This window comes from Vigna angularis, chromosome 1 (genome assembly GCF_016808095.1).
Source record: "Vigna angularis cultivar LongXiaoDou No.4 chromosome 1, ASM1680809v1, whole genome shotgun sequence".
NCBI lineage: Eukaryota > Viridiplantae > Streptophyta > Magnoliopsida > Fabales > Fabaceae > Vigna > Vigna angularis.
The window spans coordinates 3,828,737-3,845,617 of NC_068970.1; the positions used below are offsets into that span (position 1 = coordinate 3,828,737).

A 16,881-nucleotide genomic window follows, 5' to 3' on the forward strand; every position below is an offset into this window, starting at 1 on the left:
AAGGAATACAGTTTTGACTTTGTTACTGATGAATTGTGATTGATTAATTTTTTATGCCAACTCGTTATCATAGTGCATTAGTGATATATATGTGTTCCATTAAATATATCATAATAATAATTAGTTATGAATGCCTTGTTGAAGAAACGTATAAGCACTTCCAGTGGACCAAAGATATAAAGTCAATGAAAATTTGGTTAATAGTCCTGATTTCAAATTTAACCAAACATTCATTAGTCTTTTGGGTACATATATATTAATTAATTCAGCCTCGAACTTTCTTTCTTTCTTTTAAGAAAATAAAATTAAATAGCCGATTTCTTAACCCTGGCATTGGCTTAAAAAGAATAGTGTTTCATCTGCTTCGCTAATACGAAGAAATTAGAAAAAAATATTTCTTGGATAATCTACAATAGTACTAAACTTGATGTTTAATCTAAATTATTTCTTGTTTCATCTGCAATGCTAACAACCATCCTTGATCACTTGTCAAGGAATCATAATCTGAATATATACTTTAACAAGCAGCAATTTTTTTTAGTTTTAGTACGTTATACTTCTAACATATACTTCTTCTTTTGACCTGTGCTTTTAGAACATTGCTCATATTTTAAATTTAGTTCTGGGATGATTATAACCTCCACGTGTGATGCTTATATCAGAGAGCTCTTGTTCCATGATGCGTTTAAACCGTACATAAACTATTATCTTTGGTAATGGGCATCTAATTCTGTTTTGTTCTTTTGCTTTATCTAATGATTTAAAGATGAGCCTAGTTAACTTGCAGCAGTGGGCTACTGCCAGATGGTTTTCATCAATCTTGTGGTTTTCCTTCATTCCCCTGTTGCTTTATAGTTCTTTGCAGCATTCTGAGAACGCGGGAAGCATTTGTACACCATGTTTGCAAAAAGGTTCGTTTCGGGTGGCTTTTGCTTCTTTAAGAAAATAACAATGACAATAACAAATGAATAAGAATGACGTTTGCTTTACTATGATACATGTTTTCATGTTGAATGTGTTTTGATCACTTATGTTGGATTTTTGGTTTTGCAAGTATTCCTTTCACCTTAATTCTGATTTCCTAGCTAACTATTCTTTTGGTGTCATCCTTCAATTTTCATTCGTTTCTATTGTTGACTTTGGTTAAGTCAACTACTTTTGCAGTTTTTGACATCTAAAGAGCTATTAGGCTCTTCGAGTGGTGAGCTTAGACGGAAAAACTAAAAGGGAGTTGCTGATTCAAACCAGTGATCTTTCTTCAGCAGCTCTTTTTTAGGGTGTTTGTGAGTTGTGAACCGAGAGAGGTTTTGGTTGGGGAAATGGTGGCTGAGGCCAGCTTGGATGCACAAAGGACTTAAACTGAGATGACAGGATCAAGAAGTGATGATCCAGCAGTTCAAGGTCCTGAAAATACCCAAGAAACGGATGACAGGCAGCAGGATTCCAACAGGGGCAAGGCGAAGCATGAAAGCAATAAAACAGTACCCTTTTACAAACTTTTCTCATTTGCAGACTATTGGGATTGTCTTCTGATGCTTGTTGGGGCAATAAGTGCTGTTGCTAATGGAATCGTTATGCCTTTAATGACTATACTTATTGGAGATGCTATTGATGCTTTCGGAGGAAATGCTGATAATAAACAAGAAGTAGTTCATGAAGTATCCAAGGTAATTCCTAGCTCCCTTTCATTTAAAAATCAATGTTGTGAAACTATCTATGAGAAGGAATATATGAAAATAGTGAGATGGGTGAAAATGAGGTGTACAATATTCCCCTTTAAGTTGTCTCACATTTTTGTTGCATCCGGATAAGTGCAAAGTAGTTTTTGTCTAAATTTTGTTCTATCATATTCCTACTGCTTATTAGTGAGATTCTATTGTTCAATAAACCTGAGGGTATCTGATTCCACAAGAATAAATGTGAGATGAACAATTTGGATTCAAATTTCTCCTTGTTTCAATGCCATAACCCATTAAGTTTTGTTTCATGCTCAGGCATCTATGAAGTTTGCAGCCATAGGTGCAGGTGCCTTTTTTGCAGCATTCTTCCGTAAGCATGCCAAATTCTGAGATGATTATTCCTACTGTATAAGTAGAAATACAATTTTGCTTTATATAAAGTAGCAAGAATTTTTCACATTCTTCAATTTTGCAGAGGTGTCTTGCTGGGTGATCACTGGGGAGAGACAAGCTGCAAGAATAAGAGGCTTATACCTCAAAGCAATTTTGAGGCAAGATATCATCTTCTTTGACAAGGAAACCAACAGTGGCGAGGTTGTTGGAAGGATGTCAGGGGACACAGTTCTTATTCAAGAAGCCATGGGAGAGAAGGTATTAACAGACCACTTAAAAGTCACAAATATTATGATTTTCAACTAGCAGTGTATTGTTTTATTAACAGTGCATAGAAATTAAACACTTTCATCGAACTATGATACAAACAAACTTTGAAGTTAGCCTTTTCTTTTCTTTTCTTTTGGGTGATTATCTCAGGTAGGAAAATTCATCCAATATGTGGCATGTTTTTTTGGAGGTATAGTCATAGCATTCATCAAGGGTTGGCTTCTAAGCCTTGTGCTTCTATCTTCTCTTCCTCTTCTTGTCCTCTCTGGTTCCATAATGAGCTTTGCTTTTGCAAAGATGGCATCCCGAGGACAAGCAGCTTATTCCGAAGCAGCAACTCTAGTGGAGCGGACAATTGGTTCAATTCGAACTGTATGCCAACCTTCAGAATGCCCTTTCCATTGTTTATCTTTTTCAGCATTACATTAAAAGATACACATTGCTGCAACGCAGGTAGCATCATTTACCGGAGAGAAGCAAGCTATAGCTCAATACAATCAATACTTAACAAAAGCTTACAGAGTGGGAGTGCAAGAGGGTTTGGCTGGTGGGTTTGGCTTTGGTTTTGTTCGTTTATTTGTTTACTGTACCTATGGTTTGACAATTTGGTTTGGAGGGAAGATGGTTATAGAGAAAGGTTATACGGGAGGACAAGTCATTAGTGTATTTTTTGCAGTTTTGACGGGCTCTATGTAAGTTACCTTCTGCTTTACCATATACATTGAAAATGGATGAATCAACTGATATCTTACAACCTCTCTCGAAAGTTTTCCAAGAAAATTTGATACACTTTCCCGATAATTTTATTTTTAGGTCTCTGGGACAGGCATCTCCAAGCTTAGCTGCATTTGCTGCAGGACAAGCAGCAGCATTTAAAATGTTTGAAACAATAAAGAGGCAACCAGATATTGATGCTTATGACTCTTCTGGTCAACAACTAGATGACATTTCAGGAGATATAGAACTTAGGGAGGTTTGTTTTAGTTATCCTTCAAGACCGGATGAGCAGATTTTCAATAGATTTTCAATTTCAATATCAAGTGGCACTACTGCAGCATTGGTAGGGCAAAGTGGAAGTGGGAAATCAACAGTTATCAGTTTAATTGAAAGATTTTATGATCCAAACGCTGGTGAAGTTCTCATTGATGGCATCAACCTCAGAGGATTTCAATTGAAGTGGATCAGACAGAAAATTGGCCTTGTCAGCCAGGAGCCAGTTCTTTTTACTTGCAGCATTAAAGAGAATATTGCCTATGGAAAGGAACGGGCAACAGATGAAGAAATAAGAGCAGCAGCTGCACTTGCAAATGCTTCTAATTTCATAGATAAATTTCCCCATGTGAGCTCACGATTCATCATTCATCTTTTGAAATTTGGAGTGTATATATTTTTGTTTCACTAAGAGGTTGTTCTATCTAATTAGTTTTGTAAAATTATGAGTTTAGGGATTTGACACAATGGTTGGAGAGCATGGAACTCAACTCTCTGGAGGTCAAAAGCAAAGAATATCTATAGCGAGAGCAATTCTGAAGGACCCAAGAATTCTGCTCCTTGATGAAGCTACAAGTGCTCTAGATGTGGAATCAGAAAGAGTAGTGCAAGAGACACTAGACAGAATTATGATCAACCGAACAACTGTCATTGTAGCTCACCGCCTTAGCACAATAAGGAATGCTGATGTCATTGCCGTTATTCATCAAGGAAATGTCGTAGAAAAAGGTATATGTACTATGTTGCCTAGAAATGAAACTAGTATAACAAATCCGCTTTCAAGTCATTCCTTCTCTCCTCAAACACATCTTCAATTTGCCTTGACATATGCATGCTTATTTATTTCGATTGATTAGGTACACATGCTGACCTCACTCAAGATCCTGATGGAGCTTTTAGCCAGCTCGTTAGATTGCAAGAAATTAAAAGGGAGTCAGAACAGCATGATGCAAATTACTTAAGCAGGCCAGAAAACTTGGTAGATTCTAAACGACAACCGAGCCAACGGTATTCTTTCCCTCAATCTTTAAGCCGGGGATCATCTGGAAGAGGAAGCAGCAGTCAGAACTCATTCAGAATATCAAATGCCATGCCCACCACGCATGATCACTTTGAAACCTCAGAAGGAGGGTCTGGAGATTTTCCTTCAGCAGCATCAGATAAACCTAAGGAAATTTCAATTCTCCGCATTGCTTATCTTAACAAGCCTGAAATCCCATTGTTACTCGTGGGGACTCTAGCAGCAGCAGTAACAGGGGCAATACTACCCACCGTGGGGCTCCTTCTTTCCCACATGATAAATACTTTCTTTGAGCCCGCAGATGAACTCCGGAAAGACTCCAAATTTTGGGCACTAATATTTGTTGCTCTTAGTGTGGGTGCCTTCATATTTCTTCCATTAAGGTCCTACTTTTTTTCTGTAGCTGGTTGTAAGTTAATAAAAAGGATCCGGCTAATGTGTTTTGAGAAAATAATTCACATGGAAATAAGCTGGTTCGATAAAGCCGAAAATTCAAGTGGAGCACTTGGAGCAAGGCTGTCCACTGATGCAGCTTCTATTCGAACTTTGGTTGGGGATGCTCTTGGTTTGCTGGTTCAAGATATTGCTACAGTAGTTACAGCCTTGGCAATTGCCTTTGACGCAAACTGGCAGCTTTCTCTCATAGTTCTTGTTTTGGTACCTCTAATAGTTCTAAATGGACATCTGCAAATGAAGTCCATGCAAGGATTCAGCGCAGATGCAAAGGTTTGTGCCTGCCTTATTGGTACCAAACTATTGTTTTCTAGCATGAAACCTTTTAAAAATATGTAAATTTCGGATATAAATATTAACTTATAGACTGTAAACAAGTTGATTTTACTCAGAAAAAGTTTAAATGTGTAAATAGAAGGCCTTATACTAATATCATTTGATCAATGGTCTATATGTATGTTCCACAGAAACTATATGAGGAAGCAAGCCAAGTAGCGAATGATGCAGTAGGGAATATCAGAACAGTTGCTGCTTTCTGTGCTGAAGAGAAGGTAATGAAGTTATACCATAAAAAATGTGCAGGACCCATCCAGACAGGTATAAGGCAAGGTTTAATCAGCGGAACGGGTTTTGGGTTATCACTGTTCTTTCTGTTCTCGGTTTATGCATGCAGTTTTTATGCTGGGGCTAAACTTGTAGAGAAGGGAAAAACATCAATCTCAGACGTTTTCCGTGTAAGTTATTGTCCTATCATCGTCATTATCTTATATATGAAGTTTTTTACTCATCTGATTGTCTCAATTGTTCTCACAAAGTGTAATAAGCATATCTGAAATGAAACAGAAAGCCGTTTTCTTTTTCTTATGTTCTTAAATAAGAAAAAGATAGATAGTTTAAGAGCTAAGATAATCACACTCTTCTAGCCTTGAACAATTACTTTCCTAATTTTTCAGGTATTTTTTTCTCTCTCGATGGCAGCTATAGCAATGTCACAATCTGGCTTCATGACCCCAGCTGCAAGTAAAACAGAAAGTTCTGCAGCTTCTGTATTTGCTATCCTTGATCAGAAATCAATAATAGATACCAGTGACGAGTTAGGAATGACATTGGAACAAGTGAAGGGAGATATCGAGTTTCACCATGTCACTTTCAAGTATCCAACCAGACCCCATGTTCCTGTATTCAAAGATCTTTCCTTGACCATTCACGCAGGAGAGGTAACTCGCAAAATAATCTGTTTTTTTTTTCTTTGTGCATAAACCTCATCATAGGAACATGTCATTATCACAGACAACCTTTTCCTAAATAAGAATCTAATAGTTTGATTACACTGATGGATATCAGACAATTGCTCTAGTTGGTGAAAGTGGAAGTGGAAAGTCAACTGTGATCTCATTGTTACAAAGATTTTACGACCCAGATTCAGGTCAGATTACACTGGATGGAACAGAAATCCAAAAGCTAAAACTTAAATGGTTTAGGCAGCAGATGGGTCTGGTAAGCCAGGAGCCTGTGTTGTTTAATGACACCATTCGAGCCAATATTGCATATGGAAAAGGTGGTGATGCAACAGAGGCTGAAATTATAGCTGCAGCAGAACTGGCAAATGCACACAAGTTCATTAGCAGTTTGCAGCAGGTAACCTACATGCCAATCAACAAAATCATTTATTGTAAATTTTGAATTACTAGCCATCTAAACAGCATATGAATAATTATGCAGGGTTATGATACATTAGTGGGGGAGAGAGGGATTCAACTTTCTGGAGGGCAGAAGCAGCGGGTGGCAATTGCAAGAGCCATCGTGAAGAGTCCAAAAATATTACTGCTAGATGAAGCCACCAGTGCACTTGATGCTGAGTCTGAAAGAGTGGTTCAGGATGCACTTGATCGAGTGAGGGTGGACAGAACCACAATTGTGGTTGCTCACAGGTTATCCACCATAAAGGATGCAGATTTAATTGCAGTGGTTAAAAATGGAGTCATTGCAGAGAAAGGAAAGCACGACACCTTGCTTAACAAAGGTGGTGCATATGATTCGTTGGTAGCACTGCATATTAGTGCTGCTTCATCATAGACACTTTTAGTTCATTGCCCCAAGTTACTGATGCCTTCTTAATCTTTTCTTCAAGGCTTTATTCCTTTGTAATGAAACATTCCAAGCACTGATTACCCACTTTTAGTGGATTTCACGGTTACATATCTTATCATCATTTATGCAGTTCTAACTGTGCAGATAGCACCCACAAGCATTTGAATCCATGACATGGTAAGCATACGCTGAAATGAAATTGCAACTTAAGAAACAATTGGAACTAATACTTTGAGATTAGAAGTTTATCTTGACATTAATTATCTCTGAGTAAACTTTAAGCCAACGAAAGCTATCAGTATTCCAGTTAACAGATCGACAGATGCTCCTTTTAAGACAGTTATCTAGAAAGGATAATAGAGTGAAATAGTTCATTTGTATCCAAGTAATAGAGATAGAAGCTCGTAAAATGAAAAATATTTCCAATAAATATATTCATGATGAAAGATCTCAATATGAATATCTGATAGCCTTTTAGAAATTTATATCTCTAAACGTTAGGCTCGGATGTCAATTACAAGCATTATGTACTAGAATGAAAAGAAAAAAGAATGGTCCATTTTTTTGTTGAATGCAGACATTTTTTTGTTGAATGCAGACACTAATGAAATCAACTCCAACATTTACTACTATTGAACCATTATATAGAAAAAAAGGAAAATAAAAAGAAGAAAAGTATTTACTAATTAATTGTACCTTAGCTTTGTCCTCAGAGCAGCCTCAGTAGATTATCAGGGTACATGATGCAGAGCAGGAACCCTAATTGTAATTCCAACATGTTCGCCACTGTTTTGTTGAATCCATCATCAATATCAGGGTAATACAAATAATATGAAGACATGACAATCAGTAGATGCTTGGAACAAACTGAATCGTTTATTTGAATGCACTAGCAATAGCCAAAACCTAAAATTCTTTCATATATTGTTATAAATAATATAATGTAAGGATTTTTCAAAATATATCTTTAGTTAGTAACACTTTAAATATAATGATTTAAGTTAATCAAAATTTGATGAGTTTGTTCTTTATTTAAAGTAATAACTTATTATAAATATACTTTGTCCAGTGTGCCAAATTGATGGTGAAGCAAAATATTGAAATAGAAGAATGAAAAAAACAATAAGGGTATGAAAGTAAAATAAAAATTTTCATCTAGATGTTTCATTTGTCTATTTTTCATTCCTTGTATACACAATTGAGATCAAACAGAGAGTTAAATTGTTAGTATATTCACATTATTGTTTATAATAGGATTTTGTTGAATCTGCTATGGATTGCATTAACATTGATTGATCCTATCACATAGTTTTCAAGAGATAGAGAAGAAAATTTCAGACATGATATTAAAATGGGTACCATATATATTCACATTGAAAACTATACAAATTGTCCATAAGCATTGATGATTTCAGCTTCAGTGGTTTCTTTGGCTTTATTAATGTATGATAACAGTGCCTATCATAGGTTTGTTTGATGTTTTTAATGTTGTTTTGAAGCTAGAATAGGTCCACACAAGGTTTGGAAATGGTATATGTGCTCTTGCATCCCTCCCTAATATCTCTCTAGCAAACTTATTTAACCAAATGATGAAGTTATAGTAATATTAAGCAATGATGATAAGTTGAAATGGATAAACTTGCAGATACATGTAAGTTGTCTTACACAGCAGAACTGTTCTTGAGGCAACCTCTATTTTGGAGTAGTCAAGTAAAAAATATATTCCAAATTATTAAAATTAGTGAATTTTAGCTTAATTTTGAAGTAAACTAAGCTTGAAAATGTTTGTTTTCAATTCTTGTCGTTTCTTCTGACAGATGCAGTGTCTATGTCAGGATCTCTTTTCTCTCTTGCCACGCACACACTTATTTGACTGTCCTCTTCACACTTTTCATACATGCACTCGACCCATTATGTAGCAGATTTGGTCTCATACAGGTTTTCATCTGCTACCATATAAAGGTTATTATAGAATAAGAAACTATGAAGAAAAATAGTAAGAGAAGCAGGAGAGGATTTTGAAGAGAGGAAGCTACACTGGTATGGTATCACTATACACTCTTCTTTTTATGTATTCTACTTCTCTTCTAATGTTACCATCTTTTGTTATCTTTACTAATGAACTTCTCATTCTTTTTTTCAACTTAACTTTCTCTCATTCTATTAAGTTTTGTCACAAACCTATCATAGATAAGATACAAATAGGTTTTATACATATGCAGTTTCATTAGTTTAAAGAATGAATTTTTTTTGGAATTTTTTTCTATATTATAGTAATAATTAGAATATATATTGTTTTCTTAGGTTTTCTGGAATTTTAGTTGTTTGTGAATATAATAATAAATTAGTACATTATATTATCTGTTATTAGTGAATGCTTATGCACCTTATTGTTCATTATTATAACAGAAAGTTTGTGTTTCAAAAAGTAATTATTTTTATAATAATTATTATGGTATAGATATCTACTTGTTAATTTTTATAAACTTTTTAGTGATTGATAAAATTAATTATTTGTTTAAAAACAAAAATATAATTAGTAAAAGAGTGAACATACAAAATAATAGTTATAATATTTATTAGATATATTTATAAGATTGGAAGGGATAGAAAGATACGTTGATAAACATAATTGTTTTATACAGTTTCTGAAGTCTTTTTCTTTACTTCATTCTGTAGGTTCAATATTGTTTCTTTTATTTCTTAAAGTGGTTAATTCAGTGATTTAATTTTTATTATTGAGAAAGTAAATATTTAATTTAAGCTAAGATTAGTAATTTTAATATACATTAATGTTAATTTTTTAAATGTCTAAATGAATTTTTAAACAATCAACTTAACAGCAAAAGTTTGTGAGATTTTAAAAAATGTGAAACCCCTTGATCATTAGCAAAATTTTGGTTTTTTTTTTCTATTTTAAATTTTAAAATTTTAAGTTTATTGATTTTTATGTTTATTTAGTGAAAATAATAATTTTAAAATTTAAAATATAAAAAACAAAATCAAGATACAATATATTAAAGACGCCAACCAAAAAAAATTATTCATAAAACTTTGATTCCATTAATACAAATACATGGGAACAATACTATGCAGATGTAAATATTATTTTTTATATTATTTAATTTAGAAATAAATATTTTAAAATTACATCAATTTTATTTAAGAATTAAAACAAATGTTTTTATGACAAGCATGATAGTATCTTCTATGCATAATTAACTATAGACTCAAATTATAGTAACAGTTTTTTTAATTTCCTTTTTGTGTCATGATTCTGATTACTACAACTTATTTATATTATTTAGAGCATGGCTTGTTTTCCTTTCAAGATAAACACTGGGAGTGCACAAATTTAATTGAACTTTAAATTAAATTTTCTAACACATAAATTAAACTAATTATAAAGATCACATAAATGCTTTTAAGCTCAACTTGCAACTTAATTACCCACCAATGTCTTGAAAAGAGGTCAACATAGGCTTTTGCAATTCATTCCAAGTTCAAATTTTGAATTGACATTATATACAAGTTGATGGAAGACAAAATAAAAATGTCTCCTTTGTTATTAATGAATGACATAGAAAACCAAGGTAATCCTGTGCAGAGATTATCTTTCCATTGAGTGGTGTTTTGATGGAAAACTATAACTCATACTAGTGATCCTTCTTCAGCAGCTTTTGTTAATAGTATTTGTAAGTTGTGAACCAATTAATGCAGACATGACTTCAACTGCACCAGTTCAAGATACTGGAAATACCCAAAAAAACATGGTTGACAAGCAGCAAGAGTCTAAGAAAAACAAAGTGAAGAATGAAGTCAATAAAACAGTTCCCTTTCACAAGCTATTCTCATTTGCACGTCCTTGGGATTGCTTTCTGATGCTTGTTGGGTCAATAAGTGCTGTTAGTACTGGAATCTCTTCATGTTTAATGGCTATACTTGTTGGAGGTATGATTGATGCTTTTGGAGGACATGCTGATGATAAACAAGTAGTTCATGAAGTATCTAAGGTAATGCTTATCCCCCTTAATGAATAATCAATGTTGTGAAATATCTACTGGAAAGCAAATATGCTAGGAAAAAAACAACAGAAAGATGTTGTAGGACTGAACAGAGAAAGCAGACAAACGAAAAAGAGAAAGAGCAAAATATTGATATGATAAATTTGAGTTTTGCACAAGTGTTGCAGAAAGATTAATAATACAAGTTATGAAAACTCTTTATTGGACACCACAAAAAGAAATGATAACAAATTTTAAAGAATTAAGGTTCATTAGCCTGCAGCTAACTTTATCTGAACACTCGCACATTAAAAACTTAGCTACATGCCATAGGAGATTGGCTTACATCATGACATGAATATGTGGTTATATGGACCATATAGCGATTTCAATTTAAATTGTCTCACATTTTTTTATAGATGGAATAAGTGCATAGACAGTGGACATCTGATTTTGCAAGAATTAAGTTTGAAAGGAACAATTGGGATTTGAAAATTTTCTTATTTCCATGTCATAACCTCTGAAGTTTCTTTTCATCCTCAGGTGTCTCTGAAGCTTGCATCCATAGGTGCAGGTTCCTTTTTAGCAGCATTCTTGCGTAAGCATTATGCTTACTGTATAACTAGAAATATATATTTGCTAATTTACAAGAGTTACTTAATGACACGAGTGCAATTTTGCAGAGGTATCTTGCTGGGTGATCACTGGGGAGAGACAAGCTGCAAGAATAAGAGGCTTATACCTCAAAGCAATTTTGAGGCAAGATATCAGCTTCTTTGACAAGGAAACCAACAGTGGCGAGGTTGTTGGAAGGATGTCAGGGGACACAGTTCTTATTCAAGAAGCCATGGGAGAGAAGGTATTAATCAGCCACTCTTCAAATCCAAAATCATCACAATCTCATCAGCCTATTATTAGAGTTAACTTTTTCGTTCTCTTTTCGGGTGATATCTCAGGTAGGAAAGTTCATACAGCATCTGTCATGTTTTTTAGGAGGCATAGTCATAGCCTTCGTCAAGGGTTGGCTTCTGAGCCTTGTCCTTCTATCTTCTCTTCCTCTTCTAGTCTTGTCTGGCTCCTTAATGAGCTTAGCTTATGCAAAGATGGCATCTAGAGGACAAGAAGCTTATTCTGAAGCAGCAACTGTAGTGGATAAGATAATTGGTTCAATTCGAACTGTATGATAACATTCAGAATGTACTTTTCCATTGCTTTTATACCCATTTTGCAAGACAATAGTACATGAAATATATGCATTCCTCCCACGCAGGTTGCGTCATTTACTGGTGAGAAACAAGCTATAGCTCAATACAATCGATACTTAACTAAAGCTTACAGAATTGGAGTTCAAGAGGGTGTTGTGAGTGGTTTTGGCTTGGGTTTAATGCATTTATTTTCAATCTGTACTTACGGTTTGGCAACATGGTTTGGAGGGAAGATGGTACTGGATAAAGGTTACACAGGAGGACAAGTCATCTGTGTATTTTCGTTAATATTGTCCGGTTCCTTGTAAGTTAGCTTCTGCTTTGCCATTATTTTTGTGGATGCATCAATCTATATCTTTCAACATCTTTTTCAAGCTTGAATGGCATATAATTATGATTTATTTTTCTGGGCTAATTTTATGTTTCAGTCGTCTGGGGCAAGTATCTCCAAGCTTAACTGCATTTGCTGCAGGCCAAGCTGCTGCCTTTAAAATGTTTGAAACAATAGAACGGCAGCCGGATATTGATGTTTGTGACACTGGTAGTCGACAGCTAGATGATATTTCCGGAAATATTGAACTTAGGGAGGTCTGCTTTAGTTATCCTTCCAGACCAGATGAATTGATATTCGATCGATTTTCCATTTCAATATCAAGTGGCACTACTGTAGCTTTGGTAGGGCAAAGTGGGAGTGGGAAATCAACAGTTATAAGTTTAATTGACAGATTTTATGATCCAAACGCTGGTGAAGTTCTCATTGATGGTATCAACCTCAGAGAATTTCAATTGAAGTGGATCAGACAGAAAATTGGCCTTGTCAGCCAGGAGCCAGTTCTTTTTACTTGCAGCATTAAAGAGAATATTGCCTATGGAAAGGATGGGGCAACAGATGAAGAAATCAGAGCTGCAGCTGAACTTGCAAATGCTTCTAATTTCATAGATAAACTTCCTCACGTGTGCTCACGATTCATCAGTCATCTTTTGAAATTTTCTGTACTCTGTGAGAGGCACTTTATCTCATTAGTTTTGTGTAATTCTGTGTTTAGGGACTTGACACAAAGGTTGGCGAGCGTGGACTTCAGATCTCTGGAGGTCAAAAACAAAGAATATCTATAGCAAGAGCAGTACTGAAGGACCCAAGAATTCTGCTCCTTGATGAAGCCACAAGTGCTCTTGATGTAGAATCAGAGAGAGTGGTGCAGGAGACACTAGACATAATTATGATCAACAGAACAACTGTCATTGTAGCCCATCGCTTAAGCACGATCAGGAATTCTGATATCATTGCAGTTATTCATCAAGGAAAACTACAAGAAAAAGGTATACATACTAATATATATTCTCTTGCCACCGAAGTGATACTCAGTATAACAGTATGTTTTCATGTCATTCTCTCCCCACACACATCTTCTTCAATTTCCTTCACATGTACATATGCTTCTCCCTTACATATTTTTCAACTGATTAGGTTCATATGCTGAACTTACTAATGATCCTGATGGAGCTTTTAGCCAGCTCATTAGATTGCAAGAAATTAGAAGCGAGTCAGAACAGCATGATGCAAACGAATCGGGCCGGCCAGAAAACTTAATAGATTCTGAACAACAATTGAGCCAACAATTTTCTTTGCCTCTAGCATTCAGCCATCAATCATCTGGAAGAGAAAACAGAAGTCAGCACGCATTCAAAACGTCCAATGCCATGCCTATCACACCAGATCGCTTTCAAACACCAAAAGAATGGCCTGAAGTTCTTCCGTCGGCAACATTGCATAAGCCTCGAGAAGTTTCGTTTTTCCGCATTGCTTATCTTAACAAACCTGAAATCCCAGTGTTACTGATGGGGGCTCTGGCAGCTGCTGCAACTGGCGCAATACTACCCACCATGGGGTTTCTTCTTTCTCACTCGATAAGTACTTTCTTTGAGCCTGCAGATGAACTCCATAAAGATTCAAAGTTTTGGTCTTTACTATTTTTTTCCCTCAGTGTTGCCTCCTTCATATTTCATCCGTTAAGGTCTTACTCTTTCGCGGTAGCCGGTTCTAGGTTGATAAAAAGGATCCGCCTGATGTGTTTTGAGAAAATAATTCACATGGAAATGGGCTGGTTTGATAAAGATGAAAATTCATGTGGAACACTTGGAGCAAGGCTGTCAACTGATGCAGTTTCTATTCGAACATTGGTCGGGGATGCTCTAGGTTTGCTTGTTCAGGATATTGCTACAACAACTACAGCATTGGCAATTGCCTTTGCGGCAAACTGGCAGCTTTCCCTCATTGTTGTTTTCTTAGTACCTCTCTTATTACTGAATGGATATGTTCAAATGAAGTCAATGCAAGGATTCCGAACTGAAGCAAAGGTTTGTGACTCATTAACATCATACTGGTACGACCTATGAAGGTCGGACATGCCTCACAAATAGTGTGTTTCGTGCATTTTCGGAATCTTTATTTTCGGACAATGCCTCAGAACCCTCCATAAATCTTTGCCTAGTTATAATTTTCTCATTTTCTGTTTCCATGTTTAATTATTACTATTTCTGAATTTCTGTTTTAGCAATGTTATAATGCTTTATATGTTCCACAGAAACTGTACGAGGAAGCAAGTCAAGTAGCAAATGATGCAGTAGGGAATATAAGAACAGTTGCCGCTTTCTGTGCTGAAGAGAAGGTGATGGAATTATACCAGAAGAAATGTGTAGGGCCAATCCAGACAAGTATAAGGCAAGGTTTAGTCAGCGGAACAGGTTTCGGTTTATCACTCTTCTTTCTGTTTTCAGTTAACGCCTGCAGCTTTTATGCTGGAGCAAGACTCGTTCAGAATGGCAAAGCGTCATCATCAGATGTTTTCCGTGTAAGTTATTGTCTTGCTCTTCTGTATTTTTCGCCATCTCAGTTTTGATAGTTTTTAATCATATCTCAAAATCTAAAATAAACTTAAAATGGTATATTTAAGTTTATAAATTAGTATTATCTAAATAAAACAAAAATATGTAATTTAATCTAGCAATGAAAAGTAATTTCCTAATTTTCAGGTATTTTATGCCCTCATGATGGCAGCTATAGCAATGTCACAATCTAGTTTCATGACTCCAGCTGCTAGTAAAGGAAAAAGCTCTGTTGCTTCTGTATTTGCCATTCTTAATCAGAAATCGAGAATAGATCCCAGCGATGAGTCCGGAATGACATTGGAAGAAGTGAAGGGAGAGATTGAGTACAGTCATGTCACTTTCAAGTATCCAACCAGGCCAAATGTTGTTGTACTCAAAGATTTTTCCTTGACCATTCAAGCCGGAGAGGTAACTAGCAAACGAATTATTTTGTTTGTTTGATGCTTAATTCTCATCATAAGAACACGTGATTGTTTTGGAAAACCTTTCTTAATGAAGAAACTAAGTGTTTGATTATGGTGATGGAAACCAGACAGTTGCTCTAGTTGGTGAAAGTGGAAGTGGAAAGTCAACAGTGATCTCATTATTACAAAGATTTTACGAACCAGAATCAGGTCAGATTACAGTGGATGGAACAGAAATCCAAAAGCTAAAACTTAGATGGTTTAGGCAGCAGATGGGTCTGGTAAGCCAGGAGCCTGTGTTGTTTAATGATACCATTCGAGCCAATATTGCATATGGAAAAGGTGGTGATGCAACAGAAGCTGAAATTATAGCTGCAGCAGAATTGGCAAATGCACACAAGTTCATTAGCAGTTTGCAGCAGGTACCTTACACAGTATATGTTACAATTTTGAATAAGTAGCCATTATCTAAACAGCGTATGAATAAGTATGCAGGGCTATGATACATTGGTGGGAGAGAGAGGGATTCAACTATCTGGAGGGCAGAAGCAGCGGGTGGCAATTGCAAGAGCCATAATGAAGAATCCAAAAATATTACTACTAGATGAAGCCACAAGTGCACTTGATGCCGAGTCTGAAAGAGTGGTCCAGGATGCACTTGATCGAGTGAGGTTGGACAGAACCACCATTGTGGTGGCTCATAGGCTATCATCCATAAAGGATGCAGATTCAATTGCAGTGGTTAAAAATGGAGTCATTGAAGAGAAAGGAAAGCATGAGACCTTGATTAACAAATGTGGTACATATGCTTCTTTAGTTGCACTGCATATCAGTGTTGCTTCATCATAGACCCTTTTAGTTCATTCCACCAATTATCTTATAGCTTGTTAAATATTTGCTTTATGTATTTGTCATTCTGTTTTTGCTCTCCCAATAATTATAATTATAATTATAGTTGCACTGCATTTGCTTCGTCATAGTATTCTCTTTATAATTTAAACCTTTTATTATTAAAATAATATAGTATTCTCTTTCTAATTTAAACCTTTTAATATTAAAATAATATAGTATTCTCTTTTTATAAAAATCATCATTACTCTTAAGTCATTTTATAAGTTCTCACTTACCACCATTTGGTTTGCCATCCTAAATTTTTTCTTAATTTATGTTGTGTAGAAGTGAATTATAAATATTAAAAATAATAATTTGAGAAATATAAGGTAAATTTTGAAAAATACACCCACTAAATTAGAAGTCCTAAAATACTTTAATGGAAGAAGGAATGACATTTAAAAATGAAATATTATTACTTAATACAACTAGCTAAGTTTCAATATATGACTGATTATTGTTTTGAGTCACCAATTGTTCTTTTAATGAATACTTAACGAGTTAAACATTTTGGTTTTATATTTATGTCAATTTCTAATATACATATGTATCCGTTAAATTGATAAAAGGGTCACACGACTATGATAACAA

General features: G+C 35.1%; 2 protein-coding genes across 3 annotated transcripts; both read left to right on the forward strand.

Annotated features, from left to right (window-relative positions):
• The first annotated feature begins 491 nt into the window (after positions 1-491).
• LOC108346403 (ABC transporter B family member 4) lies at positions 492-16,364 on the forward strand. Of its 2 annotated transcripts, none has more exons than XM_052871778.1 (13): positions 492-911; positions 1,149-1,667; positions 1,995-2,049; positions 11,585-11,760; positions 11,858-12,079; positions 12,172-12,410; positions 12,535-13,060; positions 13,153-13,426; positions 13,575-14,464; positions 14,692-14,958; positions 15,140-15,403; positions 15,528-15,821; positions 15,895-16,364. In XM_052871778.1, the coding sequence occupies exons 2-13, from the start codon at positions 1,365-1,367 to the stop codon at positions 16,246-16,248; spliced, it is 3,864 nt and encodes a 1,287-aa protein (XP_052727738.1). In that variant the 5' UTR covers positions 492-911; positions 1,149-1,364; the 3' UTR covers positions 16,249-16,364. The 2 variants fall into 2 exon arrangements, with proteins under 2 accessions (XP_052727738.1, XP_017440979.1); XM_017585490.2 differs by lacking the exons at positions 492-911; positions 1,149-1,667; positions 1,995-2,049 and adding exons at positions 8,866-8,937; positions 10,618-10,910; positions 11,445-11,499.
• On the forward strand, positions 2,207-7,005 carry LOC108346393 (ABC transporter B family member 21). The gene is made up of 11 exons (XM_052871779.1): positions 2,207-2,330; positions 2,493-2,532; positions 2,640-2,714; positions 2,796-3,034; positions 3,156-3,681; positions 3,788-4,061; positions 4,190-5,079; positions 5,274-5,540; positions 5,760-6,023; positions 6,151-6,444; positions 6,529-7,005. Exons 2-11 carry the CDS (start codon positions 2,512-2,514, stop codon positions 6,880-6,882), a joined length of 3,204 nt encoding a protein of 1,067 aa, XP_052727739.1. The 5' UTR covers positions 2,207-2,330; positions 2,493-2,511; the 3' UTR covers positions 6,883-7,005.
• Positions 16,365-16,881: the final 517 nt, after the last annotated feature.

Coding starts and splice junctions, on each gene's coding strand:
- LOC108346403 (XM_052871778.1), top strand. CDS start 1,365: ATGACAGGATCAAGAAGTGATGATCCAGCAGTTCAAGGTCCTGAAAAT. Junction 12,411..12,534: donor TTAATATTGTCCGGTTCCTT/GTAAGTTAGCTT, acceptor TTTATGTTTCAG/TCGTCTGGGGCAAGTATCTC. Junction 15,822..15,894: donor TCATTAGCAGTTTGCAGCAG/GTACCTTACACA, acceptor ATAAGTATGCAG/GGCTATGATACATTGGTGGG.
- LOC108346393 (XM_052871779.1), top strand. CDS start 2,512: ATGTGGCATGTTTTTTTGGAG. Junction 5,080..5,273: donor GATTCAGCGCAGATGCAAAG/GTTTGTGCCTGC, acceptor TATGTTCCACAG/AAACTATATGAGGAAGCAAG. Junction 6,445..6,528: donor TCATTAGCAGTTTGCAGCAG/GTAACCTACATG, acceptor ATAATTATGCAG/GGTTATGATACATTAGTGGG.